General features: G+C 36.3%; 1 protein-coding gene across 3 annotated transcripts in view; it reads right to left on the reverse strand.

The window, feature by feature from the left end:
• Positions 1-279: 279 nt before the first annotated feature.
• VPS13A (vacuolar protein sorting 13 homolog A) overlaps positions 280-23,010 on the reverse strand; it is a 236,934-nt gene continuing 214,203 nt past the window's right edge. The window contains exons 69-72 of one of the 3 annotated variants that reach the window (XM_032634365.1): positions 14,080-14,165; positions 10,775-10,898; positions 8,097-8,171; positions 280-6,199 (exon numbers count right to left, since the gene is read on the reverse strand). In XM_032634365.1, coding sequence (XP_032490256.1) covers positions 6,149-6,199; positions 8,097-8,171; positions 10,775-10,898; positions 14,080-14,165 — 336 coding nt within the window. In that variant the 3' untranslated portion in view covers positions 280-6,148. Of the gene's footprint in view, positions 6,200-8,096; positions 8,172-10,774; positions 10,899-14,079; positions 14,166-22,682; positions 22,880-23,010 lie in introns of those variants that run through there. The other 2 variants (XM_032634366.1, XR_004350289.1) reach the window with 2 other exon arrangements.

A 23,010-nucleotide genomic window follows, 5' to 3' on the forward strand; every position in this document is an offset into this window, starting at 1 on the left:
TTACTTACCTCGGAAATGAGCCATTTGAAGTTTTCTGATGTTGGGAGGCACAGTCTTGGTGCTTAAGAATTTACTAGATATTACCACTCAACCTCTTAGTCAGCACTGATCATGCTAGGCTGGAATGCTGTCAGCTTTGACTGCAAAATTAGGACCTTGGGCAATCTGATAGTTATCTACATTTATTTAGAACCCACAGAGGGCAGAGTTTAGATAGGTAAGGGAAGGCTTATTTGTAATGTTTCTAGTTCTATCCAGTAACTAAAGACAGAGGCAGACTGAAGATCAGAAATCTTTATTTGAAAGAGGTACACATAGTTAAACTGGGCAGTCAGTGATCAAGCAATCCAGTTCTACCAATAGCAAGACATTATTATTATTTAGAAAAAAGTCATTGGTGAACATAGCCAACCAATTTTCAGTGGAAAATAAGACTAAGTTCAATTTCAAGAGGAAGAACTTCACTGTAAACGTTTGTGTTTATAAATTAATTATTTTACCAGAACACACAAAATCAAGGCAGAGACTGTATAACGGGCAACTGGGTCAGACATAAGTATAAGGAACCCAAAAGTGAAGGAAATATTGCACCGATGCAGAAACAGACATTTAAAGAACTGTCATCATCAACAACCATATTTTTGCTAAAGAATAAACATTCCAAAGGAGCAGACTATTTGGTCAATACAAAAATTAGTAAGGAAATATTTTTAAAGTGCACATTCCCTGAAGAGTTCAATTTTATATGTAATACACATATTCACTTACGGAGATGATCATTTTAAAAGGTCTACAACAACCTGACCTTGCAACAAGTCCCACATACAATTTCTAATAGTCTGTGAGTGTCGGTATAAAATTACTGACATTGAGAACATTTCAGTGTAGTCTACATTGTTACTTGAACATTTTTCAGCTCCCAAAGTGGAAACTTTTGGGTAGCCAATAGAACGCTGGTGGTATGATGGCATTAGAAGAAATGTTGGGGGTTTCCAACACGATCTATTTTAAGTACACTTCTGATTATTAGACTTTTTATTATATTACTCTTACAGGGTTTCTTATTACAAGGACTTCATTAGAAGGAACCCATTATTAAAGGTATCAGAGCAATACTAAATGAATGTGAATGGTATTCAGCGACAGACAGGGATTTTCAGGCTGACAGATATCACAGCGGGTGCTAAACTATAATACAAATAACTTTGGATTTGTATAAAGTAATAAAAACTTTAAAAATATACTCGTATCAACCTATAAAATTTGAAGTTTCATCTCTTACATGGCTCATTGGGTAACCAGAATTATCAGTTTTTTTTTGGAAATGCCATAATGCTTTTAGAAAAGAACTAATCTGTAATTGTAAAGCAAAACTTTAAAAAAAAATGACATTGAACAATTTACCTTACAAAAGAGGAAATAAAGTAAAAAAAGGTTTCCATTAAAGAAACATGAAGAAGGTTTGTAAAAGAGTAGGATCCAGCATATTCTCAGTCCTTGTGCTGGCCTTTTAGGATAGCCCTGAAACAAGTACTGCTTTACACCAACTGTGGTAGAAAGAAAAGAAGCAGGAGAAAAGGTCTGCATTGATAGCTGTTTTGGGCAATGATCAAAAATATAGATGATAAGAATCCTAAAAATTTTAACTGATCAGTGCTAGCTTGATTAGGTATAGCATTAGCAGTAAGGTATAATTTCAAAAGTATATTTCAAAGGATTGGGCAGGAGGGTGGATGGTCCTCGTTTAGAGTATGCAAAGGAGCTATCAGTGATACTGGGTAGCACCAAAGAAAACCAGAGTGAATAAATTTTGTGTTGAATCTTGCAAAAAGAATCAGGTTATGTGTGTTTTCTACTTGAATCCTACAGAAATTAGGAAATCCAATTATTTTCAGCTAAACAGCACTGGCATTTATTTAGCACCCTCCAGAGAGTAAGTATTTTGGCCCTAAAAGATTGTGACCCATGAATAAGCTCCCCATTTGCCTGTGCCACCTGTACGGTGAATCAGACAGAAGGCAGATGGAGCACACTCAATGTACTTAAAAGGAGAACTTCTGTGCCCATCTCAGTAGAATGCTTAGTGCGCGAGAGATTGAAATACATGTAAAGGATATCCTATGACCTTTTTTGGGTGCTTGCTGTTTGTGGATCTAACGTGTCTATGCTTTTTCTAGACCACTGATATCTAGTGGAACATATTACACAGGTATCTAAGGGTATCTGATACACACCAGGAAAGGGAAACATTTCTGAAACAAGAGCTATACTGTCTTCTCACTCAAAAGAAAAAGGCAGTGCTCACAACCTGACACAGCCCAGATTGTTTCAACAGTCACTGGATGGTGAACGCCTCCTACAGCACTGGCTTCCGAGGGTTTTCTCCCCGCCCCCCGAAATTGCAATTCCCAATAAGAAAGTACGTTTTATATTGTGACCCGGTACACACAGTATAGCTTATTTAACTGAAACGATATTTCAGGAAACAATATTTAACCTTGTTACACGCAGAACTCTCTTCTTTTCTTTGCTATTCGATTTTTAAAATATGCTGATCTTGAACTGATTTTACGGCTCACTAATGGGTTAAGAACTACAGTTTGAAAAACACCCTCCTTGATGAGGATTTTAGCTGATCTTGAGAAAAGGTAAAGCAATGGCCCTGGAACCCAAACAGATTTCTCTGACTTGTGTTGGCTGGGGAATGAAAACACCCAATTCCAAACAGCTACTTCTCCCTTCAGTGTATGCGGTGTACACTTTCAGTTCCTACAGGCAAACTAACCCAGTACCTTGTCCCAACCTTTTTAATACTGGGGCTTTGGCTTGGCCTGAAGTACCAACTAAAACTGGTAACTAATGACTGAATAAGGTTCATAAAATTCGGCACTGAGTAGTGTCTTTATTTTTTACCAGACAGGAATAGGATACTACTTTGTAGGCTATTTCTAAGAGATGAGCTAGGTGCGTATGTATTCACTGGGACAGTATTATATTACTGCTACTACCATTGGAAAAAATGAGAGAGATAATTTTATGGAAATGATAAGTAAGTTTAAGACGATTTTCTTATTTGGAGGCCACAGGATAATTTGGGGTTGGATTAGGATTCTGGAGGAGAGAGGGACAGGGAAGGACTGCCTACAGCTAGTCATGATTATTTAGGAACCAGAAAATAACTCAGCTGTACTAAACTGAGCCTGGGAAAAATTCCAAGGTCTTGCTAACACCAGGGAAGAAGCAGCCAACATACATACTTTAATAGGGAAGCCACTGCAGAAGTGCACATGCTCTTTGGTTCAGAGAGTATTTTGTAAATGTGAAGAAATCACAAGCTTCTTATTGTATCAGAAATCAAAGTTGCTATGTCTAGGGACTTCCTTGGTGGAGCAGTGGTTAAGAATCCGCCTGCCAATGCAGGGGACATGGGTTCGATCCCTGGTCTGGGAGGATACCACATGCCACTGAGCAACTAAGCCCATGCACCACAACTACTGAGCCTGCGCTCCAGAGCCCGTGAGCCACAACTACTGAACCTGTGTGCCACAACTACTGAAGCCCATGCACCTAGAGCCCGTGCTCTGCAACAAGAGAAGCCACCACAATGAGAAGCCCGCACACTGCAACCAAGAGTAGCCCCCGCTCGCTGCAACTAGAAAAAGCCCGCACACAGCAACGAAGACCCAACACAGCCAAAAATAAAATTGATTCTTAAAAAAAAAGTTGCCATGTCTAGGGATCACAGTTTTCTGGAGGAGAGTTGGGAGGGAACAGACACTCTGCCTTCAGCTTCATACAATAAACACATATCAAGATACATGAAGGGTATAGGGCTATAGCTAACACATAATATCAATACAAAGAGATAAAGGACAGGATACTCAGGACATCTTCCATTGCAATTACCAAAAGACGAAGACAAGTTTGCAATTCTCAAGCAGAGAGCCACTGAACACAGTTAAATGTAATTCAGGGTAGATTATTTTTAAATACCATAAGATTATGGACTCTGTAATATTCAAGAAAAAGACTACAGAATCAAACACATAATTGTAAAATGTTACGCTAAAAAGACTGACACATCTAGTGATCTACTTATGTTCTTTGTTTAGATGAAGAAAATCTTCTAAGACAATTGATAAACTACTGCTCTTGAAATCGTGGGTCTTTCCATTCTAGAAACAGGAATTGATGGGAAGTGTTAGTGGGTAGATGACTGATGGGTGGAGAAAGAATAAGGAAAGATATTTCTAGGTTCTTATTGGTAAGGGAACAGGAAGGACAGGCACACTGACTTTGCATGTATAATAGTTACAAGACCCACTTTGCCTGGCCTCCAGAGGATACCAGAAGAATTTCTATCCTCTTTTAGACTTTTCCCTTTTACTATGGGATACCCAAATAGTTATGGGTCTGTATTTTTCTGAGTATAAAGTCATGAAACTGGAGTAGGTAATGAGGTACTTGGCTAATGGCACTGACTAGAACTCCAGTAAAACAACATTTCAGATGAGGACAATCTGATAAAAGCTTTCTGACTACCTCTACTCTTAGGTTTAATTCTAACGTATGCAAAATTGGCAGAGCTCAGCAACAGAGAAAAAGTGCATGTTACTTTGAATAAAGGTCATCATGGGAGCATGCACTATGATGAGATTTGAAATTTGTCATCTCGTGACTAAATTTATGTTCAGCAAAGAAAAAAAATTCTGAAGGAAACTATTATTAATAAACAATGAGATTTGTAATCAGAGGAAAATCAATAATATTTAGTAGCAAGATTTCGTCAGGAAGAAATACAATTACAGTCTGGCATGCTGTTTATTTTAGCTTTTACAACAAAGCAAGGAATCTGAGGAGAATTTCACAACCATTGACTTATATAGTCTCCAATTCTAAAAACAGTTTATAGTAATTTGGCGGTACGTTCAACATGCATCAAATACTTTGTATTATTCAATAACTAAGACACTGCATCATTCTCTTCATGGTTCACAATCATATATTCATCCCCTTTCACTTGAAAAAGTCCATTAATATCAAGGTACAAGGATCTTGGACAAAAATCAAGGAAAATACCCCCCCTGACATCTTTACTAATGTGTAGCCCATGATTTTTGTTCTGACGAGTATACACTTAAGAGTGATTCTCACTTGAATAATTGTAGAGAAAGCAAACCAGGAATTCTCAATCTATTGCCAACAGGACAGGTTACTGGGTTAGACTTTAGGGTACATACACTTACCCGACGTGTATAGAGAGGGGCTGTCTGTTCTGAAGCATAACTCGTATTAAGATGGTGGGACTTTTGTTTATTTCATACTACCAGTGAATAGGAAGTTGGTATTGTTAAGGCCTCAGGAATTTTCCTTTAAGGTCAGCAATCTATTAAACATGACCTTGGTAAACCAAGTAGATCTCAAGGAGTTGGCTTGAGGAAGTATTTCTAAGGCTTGAAAGTTCTGAGAGGGGCTTTCCCTTTTTGGGTAGCACACTCATTTCTTCAAGCCTTTCTTAGGATGAGGCTTGAAGGGGTATTAGTCAATCTGTATTATATAAAATAAAAAAGATTGTTTTTCATAGTCATGCTATGTACTTCAAATAGTAATTCAAACCTACCCTCTATTTAAAAAAAATAAGGAAAATCATACCAAAATATTTATCTGTAAAAAGAACTTCATGTTTCTAAAGAAACTATCCCCAAGGTTATCTTGATACCACTAAGGCAATGTTTGATTTGATCATATACCCATCACTCATTCAGGGACCTTGAAGCAAGCATGATAGAACTGTAAAATGTGAACTAGGAACATTACATTTAGCTCCATTAAATTTAGGCTAAATATGGGCAATTTCTCCACCATTACAGAGAATCACCTGGAGCAAATATTTAAGATTCATAAAAGAAATATTTCCTTTATAAAGTAATTAGAATTGTAACCAGATGCATGATTCAAGTTAGAAAACCAAACGGATCCCCAAAGAGTTGAAATAGTTTCATCACATAACTGTTTTACTTGATTCTGATTTTTTTTTTTTAAAGTACTTGAAATTACTTCTATACTATACTCCCCAAACAGGTTTTAGAAGGTACAAGGTAGAAATTGTAATGATTTATTGCTGTGTATCTTCAGGCAGCAGTCTCTGTCAGAGGCTCGGGGAAGGTTCTCTTGCTTCTTCTAGCTTTCTGAGGATCCACTGTTGTGGGGAAATGAAGCAACATTTACTTAACTTCAATGAACTTGCAATGACAAAATATAATGAATGAAAATCTAGAAGTTGTCTTTCCAGTTTAGTTAGGAGTATACTGCTATAGCCAATAATTAACTTCTCTATGCAGGAGAGATCATTCACTGACTTAAATGGCCCAGATGACTCAGGGACAATGGTACTGGGTTTGATTTAACAGTAGTAATAATGTTTTGCTAAGGTCTTCGGACTTAGATGTTCATCTTCAGAATAAGCAAAATAAAATGAAGCATCCTGAGAGAAGGGTAATTTGACAGCTGGATTGAATAACTCTGGCATAGTGTGAAAATCGTCTATGCAGAATTCCTTTCAACCTATGCCAATTCTGCATCACAAACCTTCACGATTCCATATACTGGATTCTACTGATTGAGTAGGAATAAGTACATATAATTCTACAGTGGTAGCAGCATAGCAACATTCTTGAGCATATTAGGTGCTTTTATGATACATTTTTCTAATTTGAAAGGATCTGAAATCACAAAATTAAAATGCAAATGAAGTGTAAACCTTTTTGTCAATAATGTCTATTATCATTAGGCCTGCGTGACAAATAAAAGCCATGGAGGTGATACTGGTGTTATCCCATTATGAAAAGCTTAAGCAAAGATATTTGTGCTTTTTTACTTAAGAAGAACCTAGTGAAAATAGCTCTAAGGTAAGTAGAGAAAGAGAAACGGACTCAGTAGCCTTCTCTGGATGTTTCTGGCAGAGCAGGAAGATTAAAAAGAAACCTTCTGGGATAAAATAACACGATGACAGAGATTAAATGGAAAACTTATTACAGAGAAACTGAAGGTAATGTCCTTCAGCAGCACAAAGAAGATGGCCTGAACGTCATGCTGTCATCATGCTCTACTGTCTCCCTGTTCCAGGCAACATGCATATTGAGGGTGTAGTAACTTTACCCCTCTCTCTTTGTAACTTGGCCTCCTTTCAGTTTTCTACTGTTAATATGTCAGTGTTACCTTATATCCCAATGTCTAGATAGAAAATTGCACAGCACATGCTAAATGGTCCAAGGTACATGTGTATGGGTGGGAGAGGTTTCTGGTTTGAGCTCCAGATGTGAGAAGTGAACTGGTAAATAATCATAACCAGCCAGGACCAACACAGAGAGGTCGGGAGGCCCAGGGATTCATTCAGTAAAGAACCCATGTGTTCTTATTGTAAGTTTTACGACAGAGTGAGTATACTTCAGTGTCAGGAATAGTGTCTTAGTTGTGACCAACGAGGTAGATACTCAATTCATAGTCTTCCTTTTCTTGACGGTGCACTTCCTTATAACTGCCATAATCCCTAAAGTATGTATAGTGCTTTTCAGTTCACATAATTCACATTTTGAGGAAGCTGAGGTTAACTGACTTCCCCAAGGTCCTACAGTCAAGAAGGAACAGAACCAGTATTTAAACCCAGATTTTCTAACCACAGGCATGGCTCTTTTTCCCTTGTGCCAGGCTACAGTAATTAAAGGAAAAAAATCACTATAGCTGTACAGTAGAGAAATAAACAATGTGGGGCTATACGTTTCCTGCTGGAGCTGGTAGATTAGCATTAGAGTGCATTAATTTCTTTCATTTGTTGGCTTTTTTTGGCAAAGTATTACAGTTAGGATTTAAAATAAGAGAACAATTTGATTTCAAAGACAAGTAGGTGTGTTGAATTCAATCTAATGAAAAAATAATTTGGGGAAAATATTATCTAGTTACATATATTAAAACTGTCAAAATGCAAACATAAAATTAAAAAACAAACACAACTTATCTGCCTTAAAGAATAATGCAACTTACATGGCTCTGAAATGAGAAGCTGCTATCTGTTTAACCAAAAGATTGACTATATTTACCCTTGCATCCTCTGGAGTCTTGAAGTTAATTATTTTTCCAAACTCTTTGGCATGGAATACAGACTTCACCCGCTCCTATAAACAGAATAAGTAGCTTCATTAACATGGGAATCTAGTTGTAGAAATACCATAAAGAAATGCCACCAAAAAAAAGCCAAGAATGAGAAATCAAGAAGAATCAAACACAAATGGAAAAAAAAAACCTAAATTCTAAGCCATCCGTTATCACTAAACCTAAGATAAAAAGTTTTAGGTGAGATTTCAGTTGCTAAAGCCATCAAGGGTTGATGCAGAGGATGGGAAGGAGATCAATCTAGAAGCAGTACCACTGTTTTCCCTCTCCAAGTAATGTCTCAGATAGTTCTTGATATCTGGCTATGGCCTCATGATAAATTCAGCTCAAAAATAATGTACACATGTATGTGTGCATACATATACACGTGTTGTATAGGTATGTATGTGTGTGTATGTGTTTATATATGTAACTTCTGACATTTTAAACCAATAAGAATGCAGTAAGAATGTAGCTTCAGGATCAAAGAAATCAGGGTGGGTCTTAGATTCTATACGATTGTCCTCCACTTTTTTTTTTTTTTTTTTTTTTTTGCGGTACGCGGGCCTCTCACTGTTGCGGCCCCTCCTGTTGCGGAGCACAGGCTCCGGACGCGCAGGCTCAGCGGCCATGGCTCACGGGCCCAACCGCTCCGCGGCATGTGGGATCTTCCCGGACCAGGGCACAAACCCGTGTCCCCTGCATCGGCAGGCGGACTCTCAACCACTGTGCCACCAGGGAAGCCCTGTCCTCCACTTTTTAATCTCCTTTGATATTCTGTTGTGTTTGTGGGAGGAGAACTACCTAATGGTGGATGTTAAGCATTAGAGGGGCAAACAGAATAGGATTATCGAGGAGGAGTGTGGTGATTACTTCTGTTAACCATGGGTAAGGACACAGAAGAAGCAATATTTTACTAGTCTAACAATTTCTATAAGTAATTCAACTAACCATGCATATACAGACTCCAGAAGAAATCAGATTATTAAAAAAAAAAAAGTATGATTGCTGATATAAGGTCTCAAGGGAAAGGTGAAAGGGGAAGAAATCAAGGAGGTAAGAAGTTTAGCCCTGGAGATAAAGAAGCTAGGAAATGCAATATGGGCTACAGCAGAGCCTAACAGCTACTACTATCCATCATTTCATATATGGCCACAGGGTTATGCATTTTCTGAGTGAATCAGAGAAATTCTCAATGGGTAAGTTGGTCTAAGATCCTCAAAAACTAACATCCAGTCTACTTAAGAGCTGCCCCATGTCTTTGGAATGAATGGTAAGATTGGATAAATGGTCTTCACTAGTTAAGCACAAGGCCTAGGGACAGTTCTGTTCTATAGGCTAGTCTAGAAGAAATCTGTTGTTTCTGCCTGTCTGCATCCAATGCCCCTTCTTCCAGTAACAATTTCTTGAATCTTCTTTGGGTAACTATTTTTCACCCTCTTTCACTCCCAAAACTTCATATAGACCTGACCCTTCCTTCTTGGTAGCACCACAATGATCCTGTGACCCTCACCTGGCCAACTGGCCCATTCCAGCCCCTGACTAAAGTGACTGGTTCAGGAACAAGGAAGTGACCAAAGGTGGCCCAGTGAGACCCAGTGAGAAGCTTTCATTCTGCTGAGCTAGTAGGATATGAGCCTGGAACTTCTGCTGGCCATAGTGTCACCAAACGATAGCCTGCTTGAGAATGAAGCCAAACTGAAGAAAGTAGAACCTAGAGATGAGGGCAGCAAAGATGGACAAAATGAAGGAGGAGAGGAAGGGTGTGAGAATAAATACTAATGACAGCATTTGAGCATAATTAAGCTACAATATATAGACTTGGGTTTTTCAGTTATATGAGCCAATTAAATCCCTCAAAATCAAACCAAACAAAAATAACAGTGAACAAAACTAACTTGGGCTGAGTCACATATTTCTGATTAATATAGCCAGTGCCAAAGCGGCCGTTTTCACATAGGTGTCTGGTCAAATACTGTGAGGCCAAATACATTATCTTTTATTTCTCTGTGTCACCTACAACCTACAGTACCTAGTGCAATCATCACAACTTACAGTGGATATAGAGACTCTGATGATTTACCAAATGACTAGCAATTTGCTGTATTTTATATCAATATCCAAATACCAAGTACTGTTCTAGCTGCTAGAAATCAGAGTGAGAAATGGTCTCCGCATTCAAGAAGATTATAACTGAATTAGGAAGATAATATCTATAAAAAGAGAAAGAACTATCAATAATGGGCTGTTAGAGCGAGAACTTTTCAAGTGTCCATCAGCAAGATTTTCAGGGAAAAAAAATTCTGTAGGCAACTGCTAGGGATTCTGAGGTGTACAAATATCTCACTTTAGTGCCGTGGATAGCAGTGGGAAAGCTGCGGTTCTGTTACTGAGTATAAAATGAGGGCCCAGTAACGTTGTGGTCCATGTAAGAGCACATAAAGTAGCACATTTTTTCTTGGCCTAGCTTTCTTTTCTTTAAGCTTGAGTAAGGCAGCAGGTGTAAAGAAAAACCATACAAAGACCAAGCAACATGTAAAAAAGAGGGAGAAACATTACAAAAGTAGAGACTATTTTAATGTGTTGTCTTCAGTTCCAAGTTTTCAAAAAAATCTATTCAACATACCTTTGCTTCAATGCGCAACCTTCTCTCATGAACAATGAATGGCTCTTTGGTAAACTCATCAAAACTATACTGCCACTCACAGGTAAGCTGTCCAAACGTTCCTTTTGTTACAAACAATACACCACTCAGAAAAAGAAAGAAAGAAACCACTTTAAAAACTGAAGCACTTATATCCAATAATATAATAATAATAATAGCAGGATACACATTCTTTGCAAGGGCACATAGAACATTCACCAGAAAAGACTATATTCTGGGTCATAAAAAACGTTAATGAATTTAAGAGAACTGAAATCATGCAAAGTATATTCTCAGATCATAATGAAATTAAACTAGAAAACAAGTAACGGAAAGATAACAAGAATACTTCCAAATGCTTACTTAAAAGCATACTTCTAAAAAAAATCCACGGGTCAAAGAATCTCACAGGAAATTAGAAAATAGTTTGAACTGAATGAGAATGAAAACATAAAATTTATGTAGCAACGTTTAGTGGGAAATGTATAGCACAACATACTTATATTAGAAAACATAAAGTACTTATAAAGTCAAATGTATAAGGAATGTTTTTAAGAAATAGGAAAAATGTAGAGAACCAGCTACCAAGCAATATTTTGGAGAACCTTCATGTAATTAATGCTTTAGAACAAAATGCTTTTAATACTAAGACTCCATGTAATATATTTACCAACCTGTATCAGAAAGAGGTTTTTAAAATTAATTCTTGTTTTACCCCCATTTTGAGGAAGGAAATCAAGAGATGAAAATTCATTCTGTCTATAATAATTCTATTTAATTTTTCCTTCAAAGGTCTTTCTTCCCCAAATCTTCTTTCTGGTTGAAACATCAATTGTAGGTAAAACCAGAGGTTTCTTTAAGTGACATATACTTTAAGTTTAGGGACTAAATTAAAGAAACAGCTGGCACCTGGCTAGAATGGAAAAGGAGAAAGCTAATGTAGATTTATTTCTTTCATCTCAATCTTCTACCTCTGATCCCCTCTTTCACCAATCTTGGATTATAGGGGCTGCTGGAACAAACCTACTGGTCTTCCAGTACATCTTCAACCATGTGAAAAATCAAAGATAGGCTAATCTTATTTCAGGCGCCTAGTACTCCCTCTCCTGATTAAAAGATTCTTTATCTTCAAGTGCAAAATTTGGAAAGAAAGGACCTCCTAAGTATAAATATCATCTTTCAATCAACTACAACTAGCTTACTACATGTACTCTGTCAAGGTTTATGTGACCTCATTTAAAGAGGTCTACTATGCCGAGAAGAAAGTAATTTCTAAAATGTTGCAATGGACTTCCCTGGTGGTGCAGTGGTTACGAATCCGCCTGCCAATGCAGGGGATACGGGTTCGATCCCTGGTCCGGGAAGATCCCACATGCCATGGAGCAACTAAGTCCATGCGCCACAACTACTGAGCCTGTGCTCTAGAGCCTGCAAGCCACAACTACTGAAGCCTGAGTGCCTAGAGTCCATGCTCCGCAACAACAGAAGCCACCGCAATGAGAAGCCCGCACACCGCAATGAAGAGTAGCCCCCACCTGCCACAACTAGAGAAAGCCCATGCACAGCAACGAAGAACCATCGCAGCCAAAAGAAAAAAACATGTTGCAAGATCTGGAAATAATAAACTTTGCAACTGACTCTTGTTTAACTCTGATGAGTCACCCTTCCCTAAGTCAATGGGGAGAAGGGTTAATAAAACATGAGTGAATGCTGCTATGAAGAAAATTGACTGTTGAAGCACTGTCTGTAAGTATAAAAGTTCAGAAACAACTTAGATGTACATTATAGCACAGTCATTTACAAATTAAGAAAGATCTCCACATGCTGACATGGAATACTCTTTAAGACACAGATCTTGGGACTTCCCTGGTGGTGCAGTGGTTAAGAATCCGCCTGCCAATGCAGGGGACATGGCTTCAAGTCCTAGTCCGGGAAGATCCCACATGCCACGGAGCAACTAAGCCCGTGCGCCACAACTACTGAACCTGTGCTCTAGAGCCTGCGAGCTACAACTACTGAGTCCGCATGCCACAACTACTGAAGCCCGCGTGCCTAGAGCCCGTGCTCTGCAACAAAGAGAAGCCAACACAACGAGAAGCCCGCACACTGCATCGAAGAGTAGCCCCCGCTCGCCGCAACTAGAGAAAGCCTGTGTGCAGCAACGAAAACCCAACGCAGCCAAAAATAAATAAATAGATAAATAAAAAGAGATCTTAAGTAAAAAATTAAGGTACAGGATGGTGTTAAAATAGATTCCTATTTACGTTAAAATATGCATGTGTATGCCTTTATAGGCAGATGTATGCTTTGATAGCATGTTTGCTTGTATAGACATAGAATATTTCAAAGATACAAAAGTAGTTGTCTCTAGGAAGGGGAAAAGAGGGACTGGTATCTGAGATGGAATGAATACTGGCTTTCACAACTATACCTTCTAATACTGTGTGAGTTTTCTATATTTTATGTTACTTTTTAAACAAGAAAATTAAGATAGTGCTATAAATTTGGGGCTCAGAAATTATTAGGATTAAAAACATTAAAAATGATTGCTAAGTTCAACAGTCAACTCGAACCAACAAGATGCTTATATAAGTTTACCTTTTTGGCAGTGAACAAAGCCACACAGCTGAATTAGCCACTCCTTTCTATTCAGCCATAATCTCTCCTCCTCAGCCACAGTTTCACTCTGCATCATCCAGAAATCCACCCTACTACTGCACTTGCTTATTCTTTTCCGTGGTTTCATAATAATACTTCCTGCAAACACTTGCCCCTCCGAGGCTATGCCACTGTGTATTTTTACATGTATCCCTCTACTGTCTACAGGTTTATTTGAAGATCTGGCGGTAGTTGGGAGTATCCCCCAAAAAACTAATGTCTCCAGTGGTATATCTACTTATGTGAGTGAATCTCTCTATATTCTAATGATTAGATACCACCAGAAGACTACTGACTTCTGGGGCAACCTGAAATTGCATACCTTTTCAGAGAGGGGGAAGGAATGGTACTGCCTACCCTTGAGAGGATAGTTTTACAGGAATTTCTCTATCCATTTAGTTGGTTGAAACAAATGCTAAAATATTTAATTTAAAATTATGTTTGTGCATGGTTATGCATTTATCTGTATGCGTACAAAGTTTTAGGCACGAGGCTTGTAGAGCAAGAGAACCATAATTAGTATGAATCAGTGTTAAATATGTGGAACAAGATGTGAATAAAAACTGCTTCACTTCATGAGTGGCTATCAGTTAACCCCTTATCAAATTATATTAGAGAAAGAAAGTTACCTTTTGGTTATCATTAACATGTCTGTTTTATTGATCATGACATGGGTAAAATATTTGTATTTTGCAAATCTTCCATTTTCCATGACCTAAAAAAAAAAGGTGAGAGTGAGAAAATTGATAACATCCTATTCTAATACAAGTAATGCCTTACTGATCCTCTAAAAACCTTTCTCAAGGGGGCAAATCATTAGCACACTTACCCAGTAAACGTATTGTCAGAAAGTTGAATATTCACAAAATCACTTCTGCTTCCTTTTTAAAAGCACCTATTTGTACTGCTTTATTCAAGATTACTCCATTGCAGCTATACCAGTGTTTAATGCTAGATTTTTAGAAGATACTGTTATTTTACAAAGTTTAAGTGGAACCTACTGAAGTTACTATTAAACCATCACATTCATTTTGTCTTGGAAAACAGATTAGTATTTGATCATACCTGTACAAAAACACATGTAAACACTAACACATATTTAAACATATGCATCACATAAATTACTATTAGCTCCCACCTTGCCTCTTCCCTGGAATTTCCATTATCTGCCTTACAAACATGCTCTTCTTTGCTAATTTCACAATTCATTCAAAATTAAGGAGCAGACCATTTCTGGACAAACAGGAAACCCCAGGACCAGCATATGCAATAGCCTTTATTTATCTTTAAGACTGCTGAAACACTATCCATGACATGATCAAAAATTCTTTGTCTCAAAAAATATAAAGTTAACGACATAAGCAAAACAGGCTTTTTAAAATCTGTTCTCAATATCATTTGCTCTGAGGATGGAGTTACTCTGGCTATTTAGAATATATAGCAGGCTAGACTATTATTTTTTAAAGGCAAGCAATGTAACTGCGACTAAGATACATCAAAAATTTAGCCAAAAATGTTAGATCTCTTGAAGAAATTCCAAAAGAGAATATAAAGATTCTGGAAAATTGTGTTCCATGAGGCTATATCAAAAAACTAAAATTATGTAATTTAGAAGAAAACTAACAAGTGATTTCATAATAAGGTTGCTTTAGAAGGCTGATACAATAGACTTTTTATGGGAGGAAGAAGTTAAAAAAAAAACCCAGCAGGATAAAACATACAAATTAACTGCATGGAAGAATTTTCTAACTTCAAAGATCCTAATATTGAGGAAAGAGTATCTTTACTATTTACTGTAGTGGGTGGGGCAATTAAACCCCAATTCCTGGAATTACAAATAAAAAAGGGACATAACCAGAGATTCAGAAGAAATTAATAAAAATTAACATAAATTATGCAAATAAATTTGTAAAACTAGGTAAAATGGGTCATGTTTTAAGAAATGATAAATTATTAACAGAAAGAAGCATCAAATATTGGAGAGGAAGAGGAGAAATTACTTTCAGATGACAGTATCTGGAAAACTCAAGTACACAAAATCCAGTAACTTTATTATATAAACAATAATCAGTTTGAAAAATGGAAGGAAAACAATCCTGCTTACAAGAGTAATAAAGATAAATATTTACACATAAGTTTAACAACATGCAGAATTTGTATGTTAAAAGCTGTAACAGTCTACTGAGGGGAATGACGGAAAATTTGAAAATGGAAATCCATGTCTTATTATTATTATTATTATTATTTTGCGGTACGCGGGCCTCTCACTGTCGTGGCCTCTCCCGTTGCAGAGCCCAGGCTCCGGACGCGCAGGCTCAGCGGCCATGGCTCACGGGCCCAGCCGCTCGGCGGCATGTGGGATCTTCCCAGACCAGGGCACGAACCCGTGTCCCCTGCATCGGCAGGCGGACTCTCAACCACTGTGCCACCAGGGAAGCCCCATGTCTTATTCTTGAATAAAAAAATTCATTATAATAAAGATGTTATTCCCCTACCCCATTTTTATACATACACACTCAATGTGATCCCAAAATGCTGTTTGTTCATTTGTTTTGGGGAGGGGGAAAAGTGATCTGACAATATTATAATGAAATTTATCTAGAAAAAAAAGTGATATTATCCAGTAAATTATGAAAAGAGAATGAGAACTACCCTAGCAGATATTAATACAATTTATAAAGTTGCAGGCGTGAAACAGTTTGATGCTAGTGGAAATTGTATACAGACATATCAATAGAAAGAATACAGATTCCAGAAACTGACCAAAATGCAATAGGATTTTATAAAATCCTATATATCCAAACATAGGAATTTAAGAAATCAAGACAGCATTTCAAATTATTGGTCAAAAACATGCATTTTCAAGTAAATGGTGCTTCAAGCAACTTGCTGGCTAAAGCTAGATTCCTACTTCTCTCTCTCTTTTATTTTTTTCCTACTTCTCTCTTTACACCAAATTAATTCCACATGGATCACTGATTTAACTGTACAAAATGAAACTACAGAAGTACTAGAATAAAATAACATTTTAATAATCAAAGTGAAGGGTTAAAAATAAAACACAGGGCTTCCCTGGTGGCACAGGGAACTAATGAATAGCAAAACAGTAAGCAAATAAACAGAAATAAAACAAAAATCAAAGAATAAATTGGGAAAATATCTGTCAATACAGTGATATATAACTAATTTCATAACACACAGAATTCTAGTAATATGAATAAACCAATAGAAGAAAAATGAGTAAAATCTATAGGAAAATGTGTAAAGGATATGAACAGGTAGTCTAGCAAAACACAAAATCTGACAATTAACATATGAGAAAATGTTCAATCTAACTCAAAATCAAGAAAATTCAAGTTAAATATATGTATCCTTTGAGCCAGCAATTCCACTGCTATGATTTATCTTATGCAAAGGTGTGCGAAGACATACTTATAGGAATCTTCATGGTTGTATTGTGTTAAATGCAAAAAACCTAAATGTTCAGAAACAGGAGACTGTTTAATTATAGTATAGCCATACAATGGGACATTACGCATGAAAAAGAAACAATCCTGCTTACAAGGGTAATAAAAGGTAGATCTGGGACTTCCCTGGTGGCTCAGTGGTTAAGAATCCACTTGCTAATGCAAGGGACACGGGTTCTATCCCTGGTCTGGGAAGATCCCACATGCTGCAGAGCAACTAAGCCCGTGTGCCACAACTACTGAGCCTGCGCTCTAGGGCCCCCGAGCCACAGCTACTGAAGCCTGTGTGCCTACAGCCTGTGCTCCGCAACAAGAGAAGCCACAGCAACGAGAAGCCCGCGCACTGCAACGAAGAGTAGCCTCTGCTCGCCGCAACTAGAGAAAGCCAGCGTGCAGCAACGAAGACCCAACGTAGCCAAAAATAAATAAATAAATTTATTTTTAAAAAAAGGTAGATCTGTGTGTACTGATACAGAAAGATGGGCAAGATATAACTGAAAATAAATTACTAAGAATGAATTACTTACTTAATGAATAAATTACTAAGAATTTCTGGAAGGGTTGGTGGTAACACACCAAATCTGTTCACAGCATTTATCTCTGGGCTTGGGAAGGATAACGGTGGAGGTGGGGTTAGAAGTGAAGCTTTTATTTTTAACTTTACATCCTTTTGTTTCAGTTTTTTGGTACTGGAAAAGAAATTAGCTTGAAAGTATTTTCTTTTGTTCTATATGGCCAAGTTTTAAAATATAGAATACAAATGTTGATTTCCTCAAGAACATCACTACTACTAGAAGACAAGAGTCTATAAACCCCATTAATCGATTACAATCTTCAAATAACTTGAAAGCTAATGGTTCAATTCTAAGTAACTAACTTCTATTTCAATATTATGTTAAGTCTGGGTATTGCAGTTGAGTCTGCCTTTCATCACTTTCCACTTTTCAGACCCAATCTAATCCGTACATTTAAGAAATTAAACCACTTTTAATAGTCACAATAGCATCTGATATAAATAAAAGCTAAAAAAAAGTAACTCATGCAGTGCTTTTTGGAGTTCATCAAAAACCTTAAATGCAACACTTGAAACATGAATGGTCAATCTTTAAATAAACACATCGAAGATAACTCAATATACAGCAAAATTTTGCTGGTCAGTCTCCATTAAAACATGCGACTATGGAATAAGAACAGCATTAATGAGAAGAAGCTACAACTTCGAACTAAATCCCATAGAAGGATGGGAGAGAATGTGATAGCTTATCAGCCATCATCTTCCATCATGCTGTAAAGAATCTACAAATGTCATGCCTTTGGTCACAATTTCCTGCCAAATTATTTGACTCTGTAAATTCACTACATATGAAGCTTTATACTTTTCAAAACATCATTTGTATTATTTTGAAAACCTGGAATTTTAGACCTCAAGGAATATTATTGTTCATCCAAACTAATCCCTTCCTTTTACACATGAAGAAATCGAGGATCATTTAAGTGTCCTTCCCATCTAATCTTCACAACAACCTTGTATTATTAGGTTAAGATTACATTTAAGTGACTTGCTTGGGGTCATATTGTCAGTTGCAAAACTGGGCTCAAAAAAGTGGTTTCTTCACTTCTAATGCCAGTGCTTTTCACTACACCATGATAGTATCAGTCACACGTTTCCATGGTACCTGAAAAAGGTCTTCAATATCCCTGGATGCTGGATGTTGCTGAGGAAGGCTGCTAAAGCTGCTCAGGCTGGCTTAATTTTTTTAGGTTAACAGCGTTCAAGTAGTGTAATATTAATACCTTATCTTCCTTCACCCCAATCAGATACTAGGTATGAATGTTTCTACTAAAATAATTTGGGATACCCTTTAAAATAAACGAAGAATTAGCAAAACCAGGGCTAGGAATCACATGTAGTCTTTGCATCAAGACCAAAGTTAGGCAGAAAAATCAATGAATTTGCCTGAAGTATCGAGTACAATAGCCAGTACTATAGACATGTTAGCCTCACTTACATGCTATAGTGTTAAAGGAAAAGCATTTTTTGCCTTATTCATTAAAAAAATATATGAATTATCCATCATCATTTAAGAACTTTAAGAAATAAACAGAGAAGCACAAAGGAAACTATATTCGTTATATATAATTGTCAGAACCTACAGGTAACAAAATGTATGGTTATTGATAAGGGTCAATTAGAAAAGTTGCATTAGAAAAGTTGCATTAGAAAAAGTTGCATTAGAAAAGTTGAGTATGTAAGCCTTAGTTTACTAGATATAAATAAATCCTAACCAAATTGATTATACGTTAGAAACACACAAAAAGTAGGAACTGGAAAGACAGTTGTGTCAGGGTTATCCTCTAATAATATCCGTATTTCCTGCCAGATAAGTCCCAGTACTTTAGAAAAAGAACATACCTAACAACTATAGTAATACAGAAAACACTGCTAACACTTTCCAACCATCTAAATGCTATGAATTAGCACAGTTCTATAACAAACACATTTCTGAAAAAACAAAGCAAAATATGAAAAGATAGACATGAACAAATCACTAACATGGAAGACTTTAAATCCCAAACAATATAAGGTGCTAATATTCATTGCAAATATATTTAAGAAAATTGGGTAAAGATAAGAATACAGTTAAACAAAAAACAAAAACAAAATCTGATCAAGATCTGTTTCTTTTGGAGGATGAGTTTCATAGAGGTGTATATATATATATATATATATATATATTTTAAAGATAGCAGCACGAGTGATAAAAGGAAAATGAAATTCATCTAGATGAAAAAGATAAAGAACAAAATGCTATCGAGCAAGAAAATCTACTGGATAATGAATAAATGGTTTTATAGATTGGCTAATTTGAATAGTTTGGAGACAATGGGGAAAGATGAAAAGTTTATCAACAGATTATACTAAAAAATTAAGTGTACTTTTAAAAATGACAAAATTCAGGGAGGTAAACAAAACAAATTAAAATGGTAAATGCTGCCATTTCTCAATTATTAAAGAAGTAAATAAATAAATGAATTGTAATCTTCTCTTTAGAGAAAAATGTAGTCAGTAAGTATAACTTCCTTAGAGTAATACGATTAAGGCTTAGGGATAAAAAAGGTTTTATCAATTCACTTTAAATATAACAGATCTGAGAGCTATAGCCAGGAAAAACAAGGTATTCAACTAAGCTTCATGGGCAAATATAGTAGAAATTCATTACCTGAAAGCTCAATGATTTCATATATATAGCAGAATAAATATAAACACAAGTGAAGAATTGGTATTTAGCTTATTATGTGAGGCAAATTGGTTTTTAAAAAAAATTGAATCTCATTGACTGTGTCACCAAATCTGAAGAGAAATAAGGCTTTGTTTAATCCCCCCCATACCTTTGTCTCCTCCCATGCAAATAAGCTATTTTGACAGTCAGCCAAAGTATAAACTATGCTGACAGCTTACACAGGACAGCTGAGCATAACACTGTGACATAAAATCAAATAAAAGAAACTATTATCTTAAGAGATGTGAATTGTCACCAACTGGTTCAACTAAAACAGTCTGGAGAAAGGACAGAATTATGCTCATGACATAATTATGTGCACTGACAACAGCAGACCATTAATTAACGTACCTAATACATTCTACAAGAAGAGCCAGAGAAACTGGTCAGAAATACTGTAAGTGGATAGTTACAAAAGTCTCTCTAATGCGTTTCCAGCAGAACCTCTACTGAACATTTACTGACCCATGATACTATATAAACTTGAAAAGAATAACATTTCTTTCAAAATACTGAAATAATTCAGAGCAGTCCAAATCACTGAGGTTTTATTGTTTCTATCGCTTACCAATTAATGTGTGGAAACCGTCACAACATTCTAACTATTCTATTAACCTTAAAAGAAAAAAAAAAAAAGGCAAAATTTAATGATGGCTTTTATTTTGGCAAAGAGGAGACAGATGAGGAATGTAGAATAATGATGACCAGGACCAGCATACACTGGTTATTACTCATCTGGAATAATGAAAATATATTAAGTTCCTATTAGACACTGTACTAATAATCACACGTATTACCTTGCTTTTTAATCTTAGCAACACCATCAAGGTACTATTATCTTGGTATTATATACCAAAGTACTGTTAGTACTACAATTATCTTAATTTTATAGTCTGGAATATGAGATCAGACTAGAATAAAAGACTATAAAGCTAGTAAAAGGAAAAGGCTAGTACTGAGTTCAGGTTTACATGGTTCCAGAATCCAGGCCCTGAGCCATACGGTATTACTGCACCCCAGGTAGCTTTACTGTCAAAATGAGTTAGCATAGAAGAAATACATATATTCCACTAGATGAAGTGCGATCCCATTTTAACAGCTCATTGGAATATGGATTCAGATAGTTCACAAGCTGTGTCACATCTCCTGTAATACTTCCATTTCATATAATACCCAGGGATAATTATCTCTTTGGAAGGTAGTAAGACTAATAAACAACTAACTCAGACTCAAAGTGCACAAAATGTCTAAATGTACATTTCTCCATACTGCTTCCTATAAGATTCTTTAGCGGTAAATTTTCACTGATATACAGTTCATCAGAATCATCACCAGATAGGATATCAGTTTCATTTGAATTTACAACTAAAGACTCTTAACTGGCAAAAAACTATACATGGTGTTTCCTTTTATAGATGACATTAAATTTTGTTTTTAGATGAATGAAAGCAGCCTGCAATCTAATTTTCTATGAAGATGAACTGTTTCATTTGGCAAGACAACAGCTTTTCTCTCATAGGATATTTGGCTAATAAAGAAGACTTTTCATAATTTATAATAAAGTCTTCTAACAATATTATTGTTAGAGCACACACTAAAATAAAATATGAATGAACTTTACTAAGCTCAAGTTATGTTGAGAACCTATGTGCTGTTGAAAGTAACCAAAGGACGTTGTAAGGTAGGGCTCTCATGTATCAGTAGAGAAGTCATGGGTTGAATCCCAGGTTACAATTTAGCACCTTTAGCTAAATAAAGCCTAAAGACCTTTTAAACTAAAACTTACTGCAGAATTTTAGCTCTATTTGCTCATCCTCGGTAAGCAGAAAGACTCAAGTTGAACCTATCTGAGCTTAACATTTTTATTTCTTTTAAATGTGCTACATTTTCTACTTTAATATTTATCCTTCCATAATATATTTATAAATTTATGGGATGAAATGATGACAAACTTTTGAAAAAGATTTAGTAATCAAATTAGTCTCATTTCAGTTACTGGATTAAAAAATAATTTAAAAATTCATTGTACACTTTTTTGACAAAGAGAAAACTGGAACCTCCCCTAAGTGGAACCATCACCTCCAGAAAAAGACTCAATTTCAAAGTCTTATTCACACAGTTATTTTTATGTAATTCTGGAAGGTTCTAAGTGGGGTGAGTTAGTCCACTGGTCCAAAATAAAGTTAGTGGGACTTACTACTAAATGTTCAAAAGTATATGCTTTCAAAAATGATGTGCCAAAGACTCTCCAAGAGAGTTCTATTAAGCTAATAAATGAGGTATGAGAATTGTATCCAAGTTGGACAGGTAATCTTTTCATGACATCTGCTTTATCTGAGATGCTAACTCTAATTTGCTTTGATAACAGAATTTGGCTCTCTTCAGTTTTCTCATCCCATTCAGAAGTATGCTTCTGGAGAGGAAGAGTTAAAAATGAAGAGTGAAATCCAATGGGCCTTTATCTCGTAGTTCTTGTCCACTTACTCAAAATTTCAGATGAAGCCAGGAAGAATGTTCAGCACTACTCTGGTGATCTGACTGCCTATGATAAGCCCGTTTTTTCCCAGATCAGTTGTAATTCTCTTCCGGAAGTAAAGGGAAAGACCACATCAGCTGAAGGTAGTTATCTTCCAATTGTTATTAAGGCAGTGTTTGAAGCTAATTATAAACATTTGTAATTTCTGAAAGAAAAGAAATATACAACAAACGAAAACAGCGTCCCTTCTACAACTTATATAATGGCATCTATGATATCTCTGTAAGACATGTAAGAGATTCAAAGAAAACACAGATAAAATTTTTAAATGTCTGA

This window comes from Phocoena sinus, chromosome 6 (assembly GCF_008692025.1).
Source record: "Phocoena sinus isolate mPhoSin1 chromosome 6, mPhoSin1.pri, whole genome shotgun sequence".
Lineage (NCBI taxonomy): Eukaryota > Metazoa > Chordata > Mammalia > Artiodactyla > Phocoenidae > Phocoena > Phocoena sinus.